Genomic DNA, 15,614 nt, shown 5'->3' on the forward strand with positions numbered 1-15,614 from the left:
GACTGCGTTGCTGAAGAATAGCGCGAACATTCTGGAAAGGGAGATTGATGCATTGTTTGGACAGTCAACGAACAGGGCAAATGGACTGATTCTAAAGACAGAAATACCTTGCCCCGCAACATGGGATTTGGATCAAAGCTAGACCAGTAGCTAAACCGCCAGTGCTCAACAGCGCCTACGCCTGATGAACAATAAGAGCCTACCAGTGACAGATCTCTGAAGGACACTGGAAAGAAGAGTTTTGCCCATCCTCTTGTTCCCTGGTCACCAATTCCATTGTATGGCATTTCTTTCCCAATCCTCATGTATCAATTTGGTCGCCCCATTATTGAAGAACAGCCATTTGCAGCACCGCGTCTAGAGTGGGGCTGGTCGAAAAAGAGAAAGAGTCTGTTCATCGTTTGGTTGGTGCAACACCCTCACTGCCTGAACATGTTTTTGTGATGTATGCCCTGCCTAAGGCCACGCATAAATTGTCCTATATTGAAAATGTTTTATATCAGCTGAAATATACGAAGGAACAGGTACATGGACATTATCGGGGTGGGTTCGGATTTTGTTCGTGACATGGGGTTGAAACAAACTTCTTGGTTACATCATGATTGCGGATACTATTTTTACATGCTGCTTCTGCATACACCGTCTCCCAGTTTGTTTGCCTGCTGTGTGTGTACCCAGACCCCTAAGGATATCCATGCGATACAAAATAGAAGATTATGCTCCAGAACTATATTGTCGGGATAGGCTTGCATCTGACATACACCAAGAAAATGGCACGTGGTCACTAACGGGTGGTTTTGGGCGCCATTCGCATTTTGGAGTTGAAAGATTATCATTTTCCTAGTTGCCATAACTGACATGATTTTGACATGTTGTCTGGGCATACATGGCCTTCCTGCCTGTTGTACCTGTTGTGTACACATGTTGACTCCCCGCTCCAAACACTCAGAATATGATCCTAGGAACACGGCTATGAGGATGCAGGACGTTCAGGATATGATGCGCATTGACAAGAGTATTTTTGAATATTAATGAAGTATGTCTAGCTTTGGCAGGTGTCTGTTACATACTGTATGGATGTTCAGCCTTCAGCCTTTGCTGGTAGCCAAATAAGTTACTAAATGGTGTCTGTTTTTGAGCATTTCTTTCCCCCCCTTTTTCTTTAAAAATTGTAAAGACCCTACCTAATGTCAATAATAAAATTAGCTAGGAATACTAAAAGGAGGGTCCGTTAGAATTGAAAACGTTATTCTCCTATTGCTTGTATTCTATGCTGTGTTAAGTTAGCATTGATGATTCCATTTTATTTAATAGCCGCCATTTTGCTCTACGATTGAAACTAAGCTTCTGTCTTGTGTTACTTGCCTCAGCAGAAAGCTGCTGGGATGTATTTGCATCTCCAAGGTTAGGCCTCACTTAAGTATGAGAAAGTCGCTCTTTAACGCATACCTTTCCCTTTAGATAGAAGTTCACTCTCACTATACCAGCTGCAAGCAGATACTGAATGAACTTGCCAGAGAGAAAGTGTGTGCCGGTTTCAGACTCTTAGCTCATCTTTTGTGTGCCCCTTTGTTTAAGTTGTCTCCCTGTGGAAAGTTACAGAATGGCCGTGTCACGGCCCAGTTGAAGAAATTTAGAACTGTTACCTTTATGCTGGGAAAAGAAAGTCCCTCAGCAGTCATCTCAGGAGAATGGTCAGACTGGGCTCCGCTGCAGCGCATTTACAATAAAATAACTTGGTTTGTATTCTCTACTGCGTCACCAACTCTTCATTTCTAGGAAGGCTAAGAGGAGGTCGCGAGTGACCCGGGTGACCGGATTCGGGTCACTTCCTTCAGGACCCTACCCTTTCCAGTCCGCCAATAACATAAAAAATCTCCTAAAAAGTTTTGAGTCACAGACTCTTCAGACTTCAAATGCAAGGTTTTGTTCTACAATGACTGGTGGTGATGGAGTAGGACTTCTGGTGCCATTATGGATGGCCTTTACTAATATGATGATATGTAAAATTGCTAACAAATATAATTATATTACCATCTGATTTTTTATCCATAATACAGAATAAGGTTCATGTACTTAGGCTGAGAAACTTCAGGGTACCTTTCAGTTTTATATTTTTAGTGAATGCCACACCTGGTCACCGGAACTTATGTTGGTGATGTATGACAAAAGGAGACAACATACACCTTGAAGCACTGTTTTGATTTTGTAGGGTTACTTGTGTGGTCTTTCTCGTACCAATTCTTTGAAGATTAACTTTGAGATTCAACTTCGACCAGGTGTCAGCAATGAAGAAGACACGTGTGGTGAGGTCAATTGGAATTACCTGCTACCAAGCTCCTTTGATCATCTCAGAAGACCGGTCAAAAGGTCAGTAGTATTGGCTTTTATAAAACTTTGTTCAGACCAAAACAATAAAGCAAAGGATCGGTGGGAACAAAATCAAGAAGGCACATATGATTGTGCTCTCGGTTATCTATCCTCCCACAACCGAGTTACAGAATCTTCCGGAGAAAAAGGCCATGCAACTATTTCTTTTTTTTCTCTCTTTTTTTTTTAGAGGCCGACAATGATCAAATGCATAAACAATAATAAAACAGTGTCCCCACTTGCTTGTTATGTATGAAAGGGACAACTGGAGCTATAAATTATCTAAAGTTAAAAAGGTCCTATGAACAGTTGAGCGTCTATGGGTGCCTTTTACCAGGACCTAAGTGCAAGTTTAGGCTGGCAGCAAAGCACCGAAGATCAGTTAAGCCTACTGAATCAACCCAATAAAAATGTTTACCTTTACATTCAGTCTTTTTTTCTGAAAGTAGAAATCATCCAGTTGGGTAAGGTTGAATCTGTCTCCGACAAAGTGCTCTCAAAGTCAAATATGCTTAGGACAAAGTCTTGAAGAGGTTATTGGTTAGGCAGTAAAATGTATATTCACACCCAAAGGATTCCGCTCATCGGTTAGATATCTGGAGTGTCCATGGACGGGTCAAGATTTCTACACTAGGACTTGCGCTCTTTTTTGGGATTTTGAAAAATACAGCAGGACAAGCTGGTAATCTGCAGGGTACACCCAAGTAGGATACTAAAGCCACAAGGGTCTACTGAAGTATAAATTTGTGCTACAAAAAGCTCTCAAGAGGGACAACCCTTGTTTTGTCTACTATGGTTAAGCCCTAGTTGGATTGCCTTGGTATTTAGTCCTATTCCAAAGGAGGTCAAAAAAAAATTCTAAAGCTCCAACTTTTTTGTCTTTTTGCAGCAACTTCTATTGGCCACTCTTAATGGCTTCTAGGACCTGAGCGACAGCATTTAGGAAGCTGGACTCACTCCAGCAGAGGCCAACAGCAGGGTCCACTTGTAACTGGCCAACTGGTCACTTTTAAGAATGGCCTCTAGCGCCCAGTGGTTTCCCTGTAGCCACACAGGAGGTAAGCCAGCAGACTCACTTCTCAGTCCTGAGTGCAAGTGAGTGCCAATCTAACCTATAAAGTCTCCACCCAAGTCGCAGGCTTCTTTATTTTCAGTTCTTCCACTGGTCTTGAGGTGTTCGGAGGAGATGTGTGTGGTGAAACTTTTCTTGAGTCCACTTGTTAGTGTGACAGATCATTGACTCACAAATGGAAACAACATTCCCAAAGGGAAAACCCTCGCAATTTTTCAGCACATCCTGTTAGTTTTACTGCAAGCTATCGCACAGTGCACTATTCTCAGGGAAAATGTATATGGCAGGAACTTTCTTCCTCTGGGAGCAACGTTTGGTCCATTTAAGAGTTTGTTTAGGGTAATGAGGAGCCACTGCCTTCCTATCCACTTCAAAGAGTTTCATTAACCAGTTCCCACCCCCACTGTGAGTGGAGTCAGGATGGCTAGAGCGTACCCTTGTATCAAAAAGGGGCCTCTTCCCAAGATTTTACTTTACATTAAACTATGAATGAGCAAGTTGACCCTGGTCCCTTTCAAGTTAATGACGTTTCTGGATGCTCCCAAATGGCCTTTCTGGGAAAAGAAGGAGTAGTTTCTGTCCTGTAACTCCAGTTCTGTAGTAGGGGTATCTCTGTTATAGTCATAATCTAGTGAATAGTCCCGCCCATGTGCGTGGACCCCGGAGCAATCAAAAATAATATCTTAAAGTGTCGAAAAATGGAGAACTGCACAGACACTTAAGAGAGAATTAAAGACAGATAATGCAGCCTATATCCACAGGCTACACTGTCCAGTACTTCAACTAGAAATTCCACCAAAAATCCACAAACAGCAAAGCCTGTCCAGATTTCCCTTGCTTTAACATTAAAAACCCTCTGGAATGATAGACCCCTCAGGAGAACATCCTGGAACGTGCTGATGTCGTCCACCGGAGACACTCTCGTCCCCGGGGATTCCGACAAAGTCGGGGAGTAGGTCCTGGTCCTGGAAGAGTACGTGCGGGGCCGTGATCCGCGCCTCCTGTGGTGCCATCTTGACCTTGTGGAGGATCTGTGACGACTGCGCGATCTCCCCCTCCGTCCGGAGCGGGATCGCGACCTCTTTGGCTTTGGTCGTCCCGCCGGTTCCACCGGGGCGGGCGACTTTGGCTTGGCTGGGGCCCTTGGCCGAGGAGTCCCCTTAGGAGGAGTAGGATACCTTGGCAGTGAAACTGACTTCGGAAGAAGCGGAGGAGGCTTGTTAGCCGGCAGCTGAGTTTGAGGTTGAGGCTGCGGCTGAGATTGAGGATGAGGTGGAAGTGGAGGCGGGGTGGGACCCCGCGGAGGAAGTCCTCTCGGTAATGGAGGAGGAGGAGGCGGCCTAACTGGCTTCGGCCTCGGAAGGGTATACACAACGGAGTACACCGAGCCCGGTGACCCGCCCTCCTTACTAGGCTGGGACGTTGGAGAGTCTCCCATAGGCACTTGACGCCTGCCAGACTGACTCCTGGTGCCAGAACTCCTTCTGCGCCTTTCCTGCGTCGAAGAACGGCGACCCTAAGGCGAGCGTCGGCCCCTCGACGGCGAGCTACGTCTCCTTGACGGCGAGTGCCTATCCTTAGACGGCGAATGCCTTCGCCTCGACGGCGACCTCCTACGCCTCGACGGCGACCTCCTACGCCTCGACGGCGACCTTCTACGCCTCGAAGGCGACCTTCTACGCCTCAAAGGCGACCTTCTACGCCTCAAAGGCGACCTTCTACGCCTCAAAGGCGACCTTCTACGCCTCAAAGGCGACCTTCGCCTCGACGGCAACCTCCTACGCCTCGAAGGCGACCTTCGCATCGACGGCGATCTTCTCCTCGACGCCAGGGATCCCCTCGACGCCGACCTTCTCCTCTTCGACGACGGCGAACGGCGGTGTCGCCGAGACAGCGAGCGCAGACGCCGGACCACCTCTTGACGTCGAATACTCGACGCCGACGAGGAAGACGACGAAATAGTCACTGAAGACCTCGACGGCGGTCTGTTCAGTTCCCTCGACGCCAAGCGGCGACGTCGCTTCGACCCAGAGCCCTGGGGAGATGGGGAACAAACTGTAGTCCTCCCTCTCGACGCCCTATTCGGTGCAATCGACGCAGACGGAGAATGGGGATGCTTGCTGGTCTTCCTGCCCCTGGGGAGCCCCCGAGAGGCCTCAGCAGGGGCAGAGGAAGCCCCTCCAGGACCCACCTTGTGCCTTCAGTCTTCTGTCTTCGAGGCCCTGAAGCCTGATCTTCATCCTATCCCTCATGGTCCTGCTAGAGAAACCCTGGCAGATGTCACACTCCTCTGGGACATGAGATGAAGGAAGGCAAATGATACACACCTCGTGTGGGTCCGACTTGGCCTTCTCCCTGGAGCACTCGGGGCATTTGTCGAATAATGCAGGCATATTGACCTGAAAGAGTGCACCAAAACACACACCAGGAAGCAAAGCCTCAAAGTACTTCAGAAAAGTACTCAAATATGTGGAAAAAAATGAAAATATCACCAATAAACCCTTGAAAAGGGAGAGCTCAATGCTCCAGGGTCCTGCTTGCAGGAGCCGGAAAAAAGAACTGAAAGTAAGAGGGACCTGCAGTGCATTCTGGGATACTGTGAAGTTCTGGAAAGTTCTCTTAAAGGCACAGTATCCTGTTCTGAGCCACATAATGGCAGCCTATGGGGCTTGTCTGTCCATGTCTTCCTCTATCATTCCAGAGGGTTTTTGCTGTTAAAGCAAGGGAAATCTGGACAGGCTTTGCTGTTTGTGGATTTTTTGTGGAATTTCTAGTTGAAGTACTGGACAGTGTAGCCTGTGGATATAGGCTGCCTTATCTGTCTTTAATTCTCTCTTAAGTGTCTGTGCAGTTCTGCATTTTTCGACACTTTAAGAGATTATTTTTGATTGCTCCGGGGTCCACGCACATGGGCGGGACTATTCACTAGATTATGACTATACACAGAGATCCCCTACTACAGAAGAGCAGCATAACTCACACCCTGACCATCCTTCCAAAAGGCCTAAACCGTTGTTCCTGCTTAGAAGCAGTTTCACTTCTACTCAACGTGGAGCACTGGCAGGTAGTGCTGCCCAGGCAAACTAATGCTAATGAGCCAACCGGAACTTCAGGCAGAAAGTATAACTTACAACATCCAACTTCATATTTTCTTTTTAATAAATCTTTTTATTTTGAAAGGTGAATTTAATAAAAAACAGCATACACCTGTCTTCCTGTAAATATATTAAATGAAAAAATAAAATCATCATAAGTTAAGTAACCAACAATAACTTGACAAAGTGGCATAGTAATAATCTTCGAAAGCTGCGCTTCTTATCTTGAGCCAAATCCAGAAAAAACATGTAGGCGGTCTTAGAATACAAGACAACCAACCCTACCAACTACCACTGGCCCAACGCCCCTCTCTAAAGTGACCTTGCAACACCCTCTTACCACCACCAAAAGGAAACACTTGGCCTGACTTAACTCCTTCTTGCCTTCCACTAGTAAAGTGCTGATGCGCATCTTCCTCCCTCCTACTAATAAAGTCCTTGTGAATACCCTCCAGTCTCCTATACCTTATGAGGCCAGTCTCTCTAATTTCTGTAATAGATCGGGCATCTAATCAGCCTAGCATGGAACTAGGCTTCCCGTTGGCTCAGTCTCACATTTTCAAAGCCCACACCTCAAAACTTAGTGAGGCGGAGGGGGTATTTGTGACGAATCTGGTTTTAAGAAGGCTATATGAAAAACAGGACAGGATGTAGCCTGAGAAAGGCGAGCAGCATTAACCACATGACTGTAGAATTAATAATTTTCACGACTGGATGTCATGCAATGTGTTTGTAATGCAACCTGCACAGTCATCACAAATAACTCTTTAGCAGCTAACCAGCATTTAACCCTCCCCCCCCCCCCCACACCACCACACAAAATGTAGGATGGTTTTGGGGTACTGCAGGAGATTGCATACTTTTTATGTTGTTTGCCTGATAATTTGCAATTTTTGCTGCGCTTGTTGACATGCCCAGTTTAAATGAACATCATCCTTTATGAAGATATAGGTTTAGACCTGGATGTTTCAAGAGGTACCATTATACAATGAAATCCATACAGATAATAGAATAGGGATATTGCAATGAAGGCATGGTCCTAGATATTGTAAATGAGATCTGCCAGCCAGAGGTTCCTGCAAATATTATGCCACACTATGATTTAAACGTTTGCTTGGTCTGCAAGTAGTAGCAGCTGAGGAGCCAGGCATAGAGCGAGAGGGTCAGAACCATGGCATGAATTGGGAACTGCAATATGAATTGAGAAAAGTAGGTATGCTATTGCCTCGTGGCCAAAGTCATCTGACCCATGCCAGTCTTACATATGAGATACGAATGGCATGTTATATGCAGTTAGGTGGTGAGAATATGACAGCTTGTTAGTTTCTCGCAACATCCTCTTCTTACTGTCAAGTCTAGGCTTTGGTCTTAAAAGGGGGCTGGTTCTTGAGTTTCAGCATGTATTCTTTCACAAAATATCAGACAAATTCTGTTTATATCTCTTCTTCTTTTCTTTCTTAAACAATGGCACCTAAACTACTTCAATTTGCATTGGTTCACATGCCAATAGAGAGGGTTGTACGTCTTTACTTTCCCCACATTTACTTCTCCCACTTATCTATAACACGGAAATTTGTTTTACTTGGCCCCGCACAGCTTTATCCAATCTTCACATCATCAGCTAGCCCTAAAAGATTATCTAAATTCCATTTCCATTAATCTTATTTGTAATTTATTTGCATTAAATGTCATCAATTGTAACCTTTATCAACAAACTAAATTACATTATATATATATTTTACGTTAAAATTGTATAATTTATTGTTAAAGCTAAGCACAACCCTAAATTAAACCAGAATGAAGAAAATGTGACCTTATTTTAAGCCATCTAAATAGTTCATAAAATACTAAAAGTATTGTAGCATATATAGCGGTCTACAGCGATATAATTAATTCCATTTAAATAATGTATTCAAAGTAAATGAATGTATATCGTGTTACATTTATTCTTACCATAGCCTGCCTTAATACTAAACTAAACGAAACCCTGTATAATACAACCATATTATTATAAATTAATTCCTGATAGTTCAGTGACTTTTTAACCCTAATCTACATTATACCTACCATAAAAATGATTTTCAGGATACTATAGGTAAAGTGATCCTGCAACGCTGTACTTCTAGGCAAAGGCAAGTGCTGTCAAAATAATGCGTGGGAAGTAGAGGTCAATCGAAGTGAAGCAGGAGAAGTAAACATCGCACAACACTGAGCGATGTGCCTAAGGTGTGGCCTTTGGTGGCATTTTGTACGGAGTACCTCTTTAGTACTCACTGAAAATGGGTTCTGGAAAGCAGTTTTCGCATTCTCACTTTACAAGAATTCCATAAGGGAATTTCAAAAAAGCTTCCGTCTTTTGGATACCCTTCTCACTCTCCCTCATTGTCAATCTTCATCCAACTTCCAAAATCAAAGGTTGGTTAACGTGTTTAGTTTTTGGAAAGGTTTGTGTGGGTTTGTTATAAGGGGCATTAATCTCCCAAAAATGCCTTTCCTATGAAGAAAACAGAAATGCTATCAGCTATTACTGAATAAAGGTTTGCCCTGTAGTACATACCAGCACCAAAGCATGGTTAAGGTCAGAAATAGGTTCACAAGTTAGAGGCAAAACAATGCCATGTCACAAAACTAAGTAACACAGTATAAATGTTGTTTTTGTAGTTTCTCAAAAACTTTTGAAAAGAGTTAAAAACAGTCACTCAAAAAATCTAAATTTGATGAACCAAGCATTAACTTTGTTAAGCATAGAGTCATTCTGTTCAACATCTGCTGCATCACAGAGAAAGAAAGAAATACTATGTGAAATCAACTTTTGAGACTCCTAAATCACATTAACTAATATGCAAACTGTTACAGTATCCACCTTATGTTCAAACACGAATAACCAATGAGAAGTTTCATACCCATTCTTCAAACAGAGTCATAGAGGCACGTTTTAAGATCAGTAATTTTTAAATAGCTTTCACCTGTGCAAACAATTTTACAGACAATTTGTACCTTAAAGGAAAACAACATTCAATCCTCAGCAATAAAATCAGTGTCTTCCTATTTTGGTCAACTTACCAAGATGAATGTTTCCAAATTTAGAATCCTTTGCTATTAAAGATTTGAGAGCATCTTTGGTCATTGGGGAGTCTTTAGTTAAAATATTATAAAAGTTCACTCCATCAGTATTCTAAAAAAAAAAACATTCGGCAACATTTATGGAGAGGTCAGCTATGTCTGGTATAAAAAACAAGCAAGTCCAGGAGCCCTATAACAACTTTCTATAGGGTGCATCCAACTTTACTAATTGTTTATAGTAATTCTTTATTCAGAGTTTAAAATAAGCAATAGATATTACACTTAATCAGAAAAGTAGAAACTGCATCAACACGAGCAGGCAGGTAAAAAATACAGACTGCAGAGGAAGGCGTTAGCATTGTAATGGTGTTGCTTACAACAAGGTTTACAAGCAGCTTCAACAACAAGTTAGTCCAACACAATCAAAGAATGGGGAGAAATAGATGGGCAACACAAAATAAGTGAAATAGGAAGGTCATATGAGTCAAAGGAAATATTCATAAACTCCCCCTCTCCCCCACTGGACAAATAAATAAATCCCAGGAGTCATGCATGGCCAGCCAGATGTTTGACCCATATAATACTCTGACAATTCCAAAAACAGCTCACCTCTATAGCCTCCTAACGTCTAGGAGGTACTGCAGGCAATCAGTTTATACACAATTCCAATGGCTAAATAAGGGACCATGAATCTTTGCATGCAGAGGACCTGTGCCTCTCACACGACCAAGCAGATCTCATACAGCACACCCAAGTACAGACCTATCAGCTACTGAGTCAGTGACCATGTTCATAATGCTCTTCATGCACAAGGAGAATAAGCAGTCTGCTTCTGAGATTTTGCCAAATGAGTTCAAAGACTGTCAGCTGCCTACCTGAAGCTCAATCCTACCATGACAAAATTCCATTTATGTGCCAAAAAAATACAAATAAGAAATAGTGCAAACCTGGGTCAATGACATGGACCTTGACGTCTGCGAACCCCAGCTTCCATTGAATGGAATATGCTACTTACCAGTATGCATCTGTTCTTGGCATAGAGGGCTGCAGAGTGGTACATTTATGAATAGATCGCCATCTGGTGTTGGGCTCGGATGATTGCACTTGTTTTTCTTCTGGAGAAGTCTTTGTCGTCATCGAGGACTCCTCCTCTTGGTGTTAGTGCGCATGGGCATCGGCTCCATCCTTAGATTGTTTTGCCATAGTAGGGTTAGATGGAGTAGTGTAGTAGAATACATAAAGATATGCCCATGTAAGTGTATCTAAATAAGATAATGTTGGGACAGACACAGGTTTCCGGGGAGGCAGGGAGGGCATGTACCACTCTGCAGCCCTCTATGCCAAGAACAGATGCATACTGGTAAGTAGCATATTCCGTTCGAGGCATATGGGCGGCAGATGGTACATTTATGAATAGATTATACAGCAGTTACCTCCCTAGCGGTGGTCACCAGTGTCTGTCGCAACTGTTTGAAATAGAGTTTTTAGTACAGCTTGGCCCACTCTGGCTTGTTGTGTAGCCTGTACATCAACACAGTAGTGTTTTGTAAATGTATGTGGTGTAGACCAAGTTGCTGCTCTACATATGTCATCTAGGGGAATGTTCCCTAAGAATGCCATAGATGCTCCTAGCTTCCGTGTAGAATGAGCTCTAGGAGGAACAGTTAATGTTCTCTTTGCTTTAATGTAACATGTGTATACATATTACAATCCATCTAGCGATGCCCGCTTTAGAGATAGGATTGCCCTTATGTGTTGGGGAAAATGCTACAAATAGTTGTTTAGTTTTCCTGAAGTTTTGTGTCCTTTCTATGTAGTACAAAATGGCTCTTTTGACATCTAGTGTATGTAGGGCCCTTTCTGCCACCGTCTGTGGCTTTGGAAAAAAAACTGGTAGTTCCACCGGTTGGTTGATGTGGAATGCTGAAATTACTTTAGGCAAGAACTTTGGGTTTGTTCTAAGAACCACTTTATTCTGGTGTAACTGTAGGAATGGTTCTTGTATTGTCAATGCCTGTAATTCACTTACTCTCCTGAGTGAGGTAGTGGCTATAAGGAAAGCCACCTTCCATGTAAGGAATTGTATCTCGCACCTATGCATAGGTTCTAAAGGTGGTCCCATTAGTCTGGTGAGTACTACGTTGAGGTTCCAGACCGGGGAAGGTGGTAATCTTGGTGGAATGACTCTTTAAGGCCTTCCATGAAGGCTTTTATCGCTGGCACTCTGAACAGGGATATATGCTGCCTGTTTTGTAGGTACGCTGCTATAGCTGCTAGATGTACTCTGATAGATGTGTACGCGAGATTACATTGCTGTAAGTGTAGTAAGTAGCAAATAATCTCCCTTGTTGATACGTCCAGAGGGTTGATATTGTTAGTGGTACAGTGTATAGCAAACCTCTTCCACTTAGCTGCATAGCATGCTCTGGTGGTGGGACGTCGCGCTTGCTTAATTATCTCCATGCAATTTGGGGGTAGATCTAAGTACCCAAATTCTAGGATTTCAGGAGCCAGATCGCTAGGTTCAGTTGTGTGGGATCTGGGTGCATTATTGTGTAAGGTGCATGGGTAGAATTCTTAGCTTTTGGTGTGGCACTTGTGAGAGTTGCAGGAGCGTGGTGAACCACGGTTGTCGTGCCCACGTGGGTGCTACTAGTATCATGGTCATTGAGTGCTGTTGCAGCTTTCTGACCACTAATGGGATTAGTGGGAGAGGGGGAAAAGCGTATGCAAATTTGTTGGACCAATTTATCCATAACGCATTGCCCTGTGACAGGTGGTGTGGGTACCTGGACGCGAAGCTTTGGCATTTTGCGTTCTGATGAGTGGCAAATAGGTCTATCTCTGGTTGTCCCCATCTTTGGAAGAATGGCTGCAGTATTTGTTGGTGCAGTTCCCATTCGTGTATTTGTTCCGACTGTCTGCTTAAGATATCTGCTATCTGGTTTTGGACTCCTGGTAGGTGTTCGGCTAACAGATAGATGTTTTGAGGAATGGCCCATCTCCAAATTTCCTGTGCTAGTCTGGATAGTTGGAGAGAGTGCGTCCCCCCCTGTTTTTGAATATAATACATTGCTGTCATGTTGTCTGTTCTGATCAGGACTGCTTTGTCGGTAACATGTATTTGAAAGGCTTTCAATGCTAGAAACACTGCTAGTAGTTCTAGATGATTGATGTGCAGTCTTCTTTCCTGCACACTCCACCTTCCTTGCACTGTGTATTTCTCCATATGTGCTCCCCATCCCGTGAGCGATGCGTCCGCTGTTATTGTCACCTGTGGAATTGGTTCTAGGAACGACCGCCCCTTGGTAATGTTTGTTGTGTTCCACCACTTCAGAGAGCGGTGTGTGCGGTCGTCTACCAACACCAGATCTGTAATCTGTCCTTGAGCCTGATTCCACTGTGTCGCTAAACATTCTTGTAGCGGACGCATTTGTAGTTTGGCATATGGTATTAGCAGTATGCAGGATGACATCATCCCTAATAGCTGCATGAACACTCTCGCTGCTAGTGAGTGTTGTGGCTGGAATCTTTGAATGATTGTAAGCATTGTTTGTATCCTGGCTGGATTGGGGTATACTTTGGCTTTTTCTGTGTCTATAGTAGCCCCCAGATATTGTTGAACCTTGCTTGGTTGCAGGTGTGACTTTTTGTAGTTCACCGTGAACCCTAGCTGGTGTAGCAGCTGAATTGTCCTTTGTGTGTTCTGAAGACATTCCTTTTGTGACTTGGCCTTTATTAGCCAGTCGTCCAAGTAGGGGAAGACATGTATTTGTTGTCTTCTTAGGTGAGCTGCCACCACTGCTAGGCATTTTGTGAACACCCTTGGTGCCGTTGTGACACCAAACGGAAGGACTTTGAACTGATAATGTTGTCCGTCTACCACAAACCTGAGGTGTTTCCTGTAGGCTTTGTGAATCGGGATATGAAAGTATGCGTCTTTTAGATCCAGTGTAGAAAGAAAGTCCCCTTTCTTCAGTAAAGGAAGTACTTGTTGGAGCGTGACCATGTGGAAATGTTCCGAATTTATGTATGCGTTGAGAGGTCTTAGGTCCAATATTGGCCTTAAAGACCCGTCCTTTTTGGGAATTAGGAAGTATAGGGAGTATACTCCTGTTCCTTGTTGGTGCTGTGGAACCTTCTCTATGGCATGCTTTTCTAGCAGGGATAGTACTTCTTGTTTTAACAGTGTCAGATGGTCTTGTTTCATTGGACGCTGTTTGGGGGGGATGTTTGGTGGGGTAGCTGTGAGTTCTAGGCAATAACCATGTTGGATAAGTTGTCTCACCCACCTGTCTGATGTGATGTTTTCCCAGGCAGGTAGGAACTGTGATAGGCGTCCCCCGACCGGTGTTATGTGGTCTGGGGGGAGCTGTATGAAGTCACTGTTTTGGGGTTGGAGAGTTGCGGTTGTTGTTGTTGTTTCCGCGACCCCTACCCTTGTTGTTGTTACCTCTGTAACTGCCCCTAGCATTACCTCTGGGTGATGTTGGTGTAAATGAGGTCTGTTGCTGGCTTGTGCCTGTATTTTTGGATCCTCCTCTATAGGTGGACCTACGAAAGGAACCTCTTTGGGTGGGCTGTTGCAATGCTCCCATTGATTTAGCCGTTTCCGTGTCCTTTTTCATCTTTTCTAAGGCCTCATCTGTCCCTGATCCGAAAAGTGTTTTCTCATCAAAAGGCTGGTTCAATAAGGATGTTTGTACTTCTTGTTTGAACCCTGAGACTCTGAGCCATGCATGTCTCCTTATCATGATGCTTGTGTTTATGGATCTTGCTGCAGTGTCTGCTGCGTCTAGGGCGCACTTAATGGAAGTGTTAGTAATTATCTTTCCTTCCTGTATGAGCTGATCTGCCCTCTTTTGATGTTCTTTGGGGAGATGCGTGATGAGTTTTTCTAATTCATCATAATGAGCTCTGTCATACCTTGCAAGTAATGCTTGCGTATTAGCTATGCGCCAGCTGTTTGCCGCTTGGGATGCTACTCTCTTGCCAGAGGCATCTATTAGTTTAGACTCTTTGTCAGGAGGTGGAGCTTCTCCTGTAGATAAAGAGTTTGCTCTCTTACGAGCGTTTGTGACCACTAGTGAGTCTAGAGGAATTTGTCCCTTGATAAATATTGGGTCCTTTGGAGCTGCCTTATATTTTTTATCAATCCTTGGGTTTAATATTCTAGCCCTCACCGGGTCTTTGAATATCTCTGATGTGTGACTAAGTAGGCCTTTAAGCATTGGTAATGTTCCTGATGTTCTTTGTGCAGCAGGTAGTGTTTCTAACAAGAAGTCCTCAATTTGAGGTTCTGCATGTAGGTCTACCTTGTGGTATTTTGCTGCTCTATTAATTAATTGTGCAAACCCAGTATTATCATCAGGTGGTGAGGGTTTTGAGGGATACAATTCAGGGTCGTTGTCATTATCTGACCCTACATTGTACTCCTCCCATGGGTCTGCCTCCTCTGGGATTGTGTCTTCATCATCCCCAGGATGTTCTCCCTCTCCTGTGTCACTATCTACATCTGTTGTAGGTGTGGATGGGCGTGTGAAAGGTTTAGTTGGCCTAGTGTGAGGAAGAGGAGAAGAGGGTGTGTCTCTAGGTTGTGGAGAAGGGGGAGGAGTTGTATTCGTCCCCATTGTTCTTTTCTTCGGAGGAGTTTTGTCGTCCGATTGTTCATTCTTCCTCTTTTTAGGTAGTTCTGTGACTACCTTGCCAGTTTGTGGATCAATAAACAGAGTCTTTTGTTTAGGATCGGTTTTATATTCCTGTGTCGGTACCGTAGTTTTCGGGTCCGAAAGATGTTTTTTTTTCTGACTGTCCATTTGTATTTTCGACACCGAGATTTTATTCGGATCCGAGGCTTTCGGCATCGAGGATGTCTTCGGTGTCGAAGGTGTTTTCGACGTCGAAATGTGTTTCGGTGTCGACATGGACTGTTTCGACTTCGAGCTTTCCTTGACATGGAGCTTCGGTGTCGATGTTGTGGTGGGTCGTTTATCGGAACCACCATGATGGGAGAC

The 15,614-nt window shown here is 44.0% G+C and overlaps 1 protein-coding gene across 1 annotated transcript in view; it reads right to left on the bottom strand.

The window, feature by feature from the left end:
• The window catches only part of SCPEP1 (serine carboxypeptidase 1), a 243,017-nt gene that overhangs the window by 118,409 nt on the left and 108,994 nt on the right, over positions 1–15,614 (bottom strand). Inside the window, exon 9 of the mRNA XM_078654401.1 lies at positions 9,601–9,712. Within this exon, the coding sequence (XP_078510527.1) occupies positions 9,601–9,712 (112 nt within the window). The remainder of the gene's footprint in view (positions 1–9,600; positions 9,713–15,614) is intronic.

This window comes from Lissotriton helveticus, chromosome 7 (assembly GCF_964261635.1).
Source record: "Lissotriton helveticus chromosome 7, aLisHel1.1, whole genome shotgun sequence".
Classification (NCBI taxonomy): domain Eukaryota; kingdom Metazoa; phylum Chordata; class Amphibia; order Caudata; family Salamandridae; genus Lissotriton; species Lissotriton helveticus.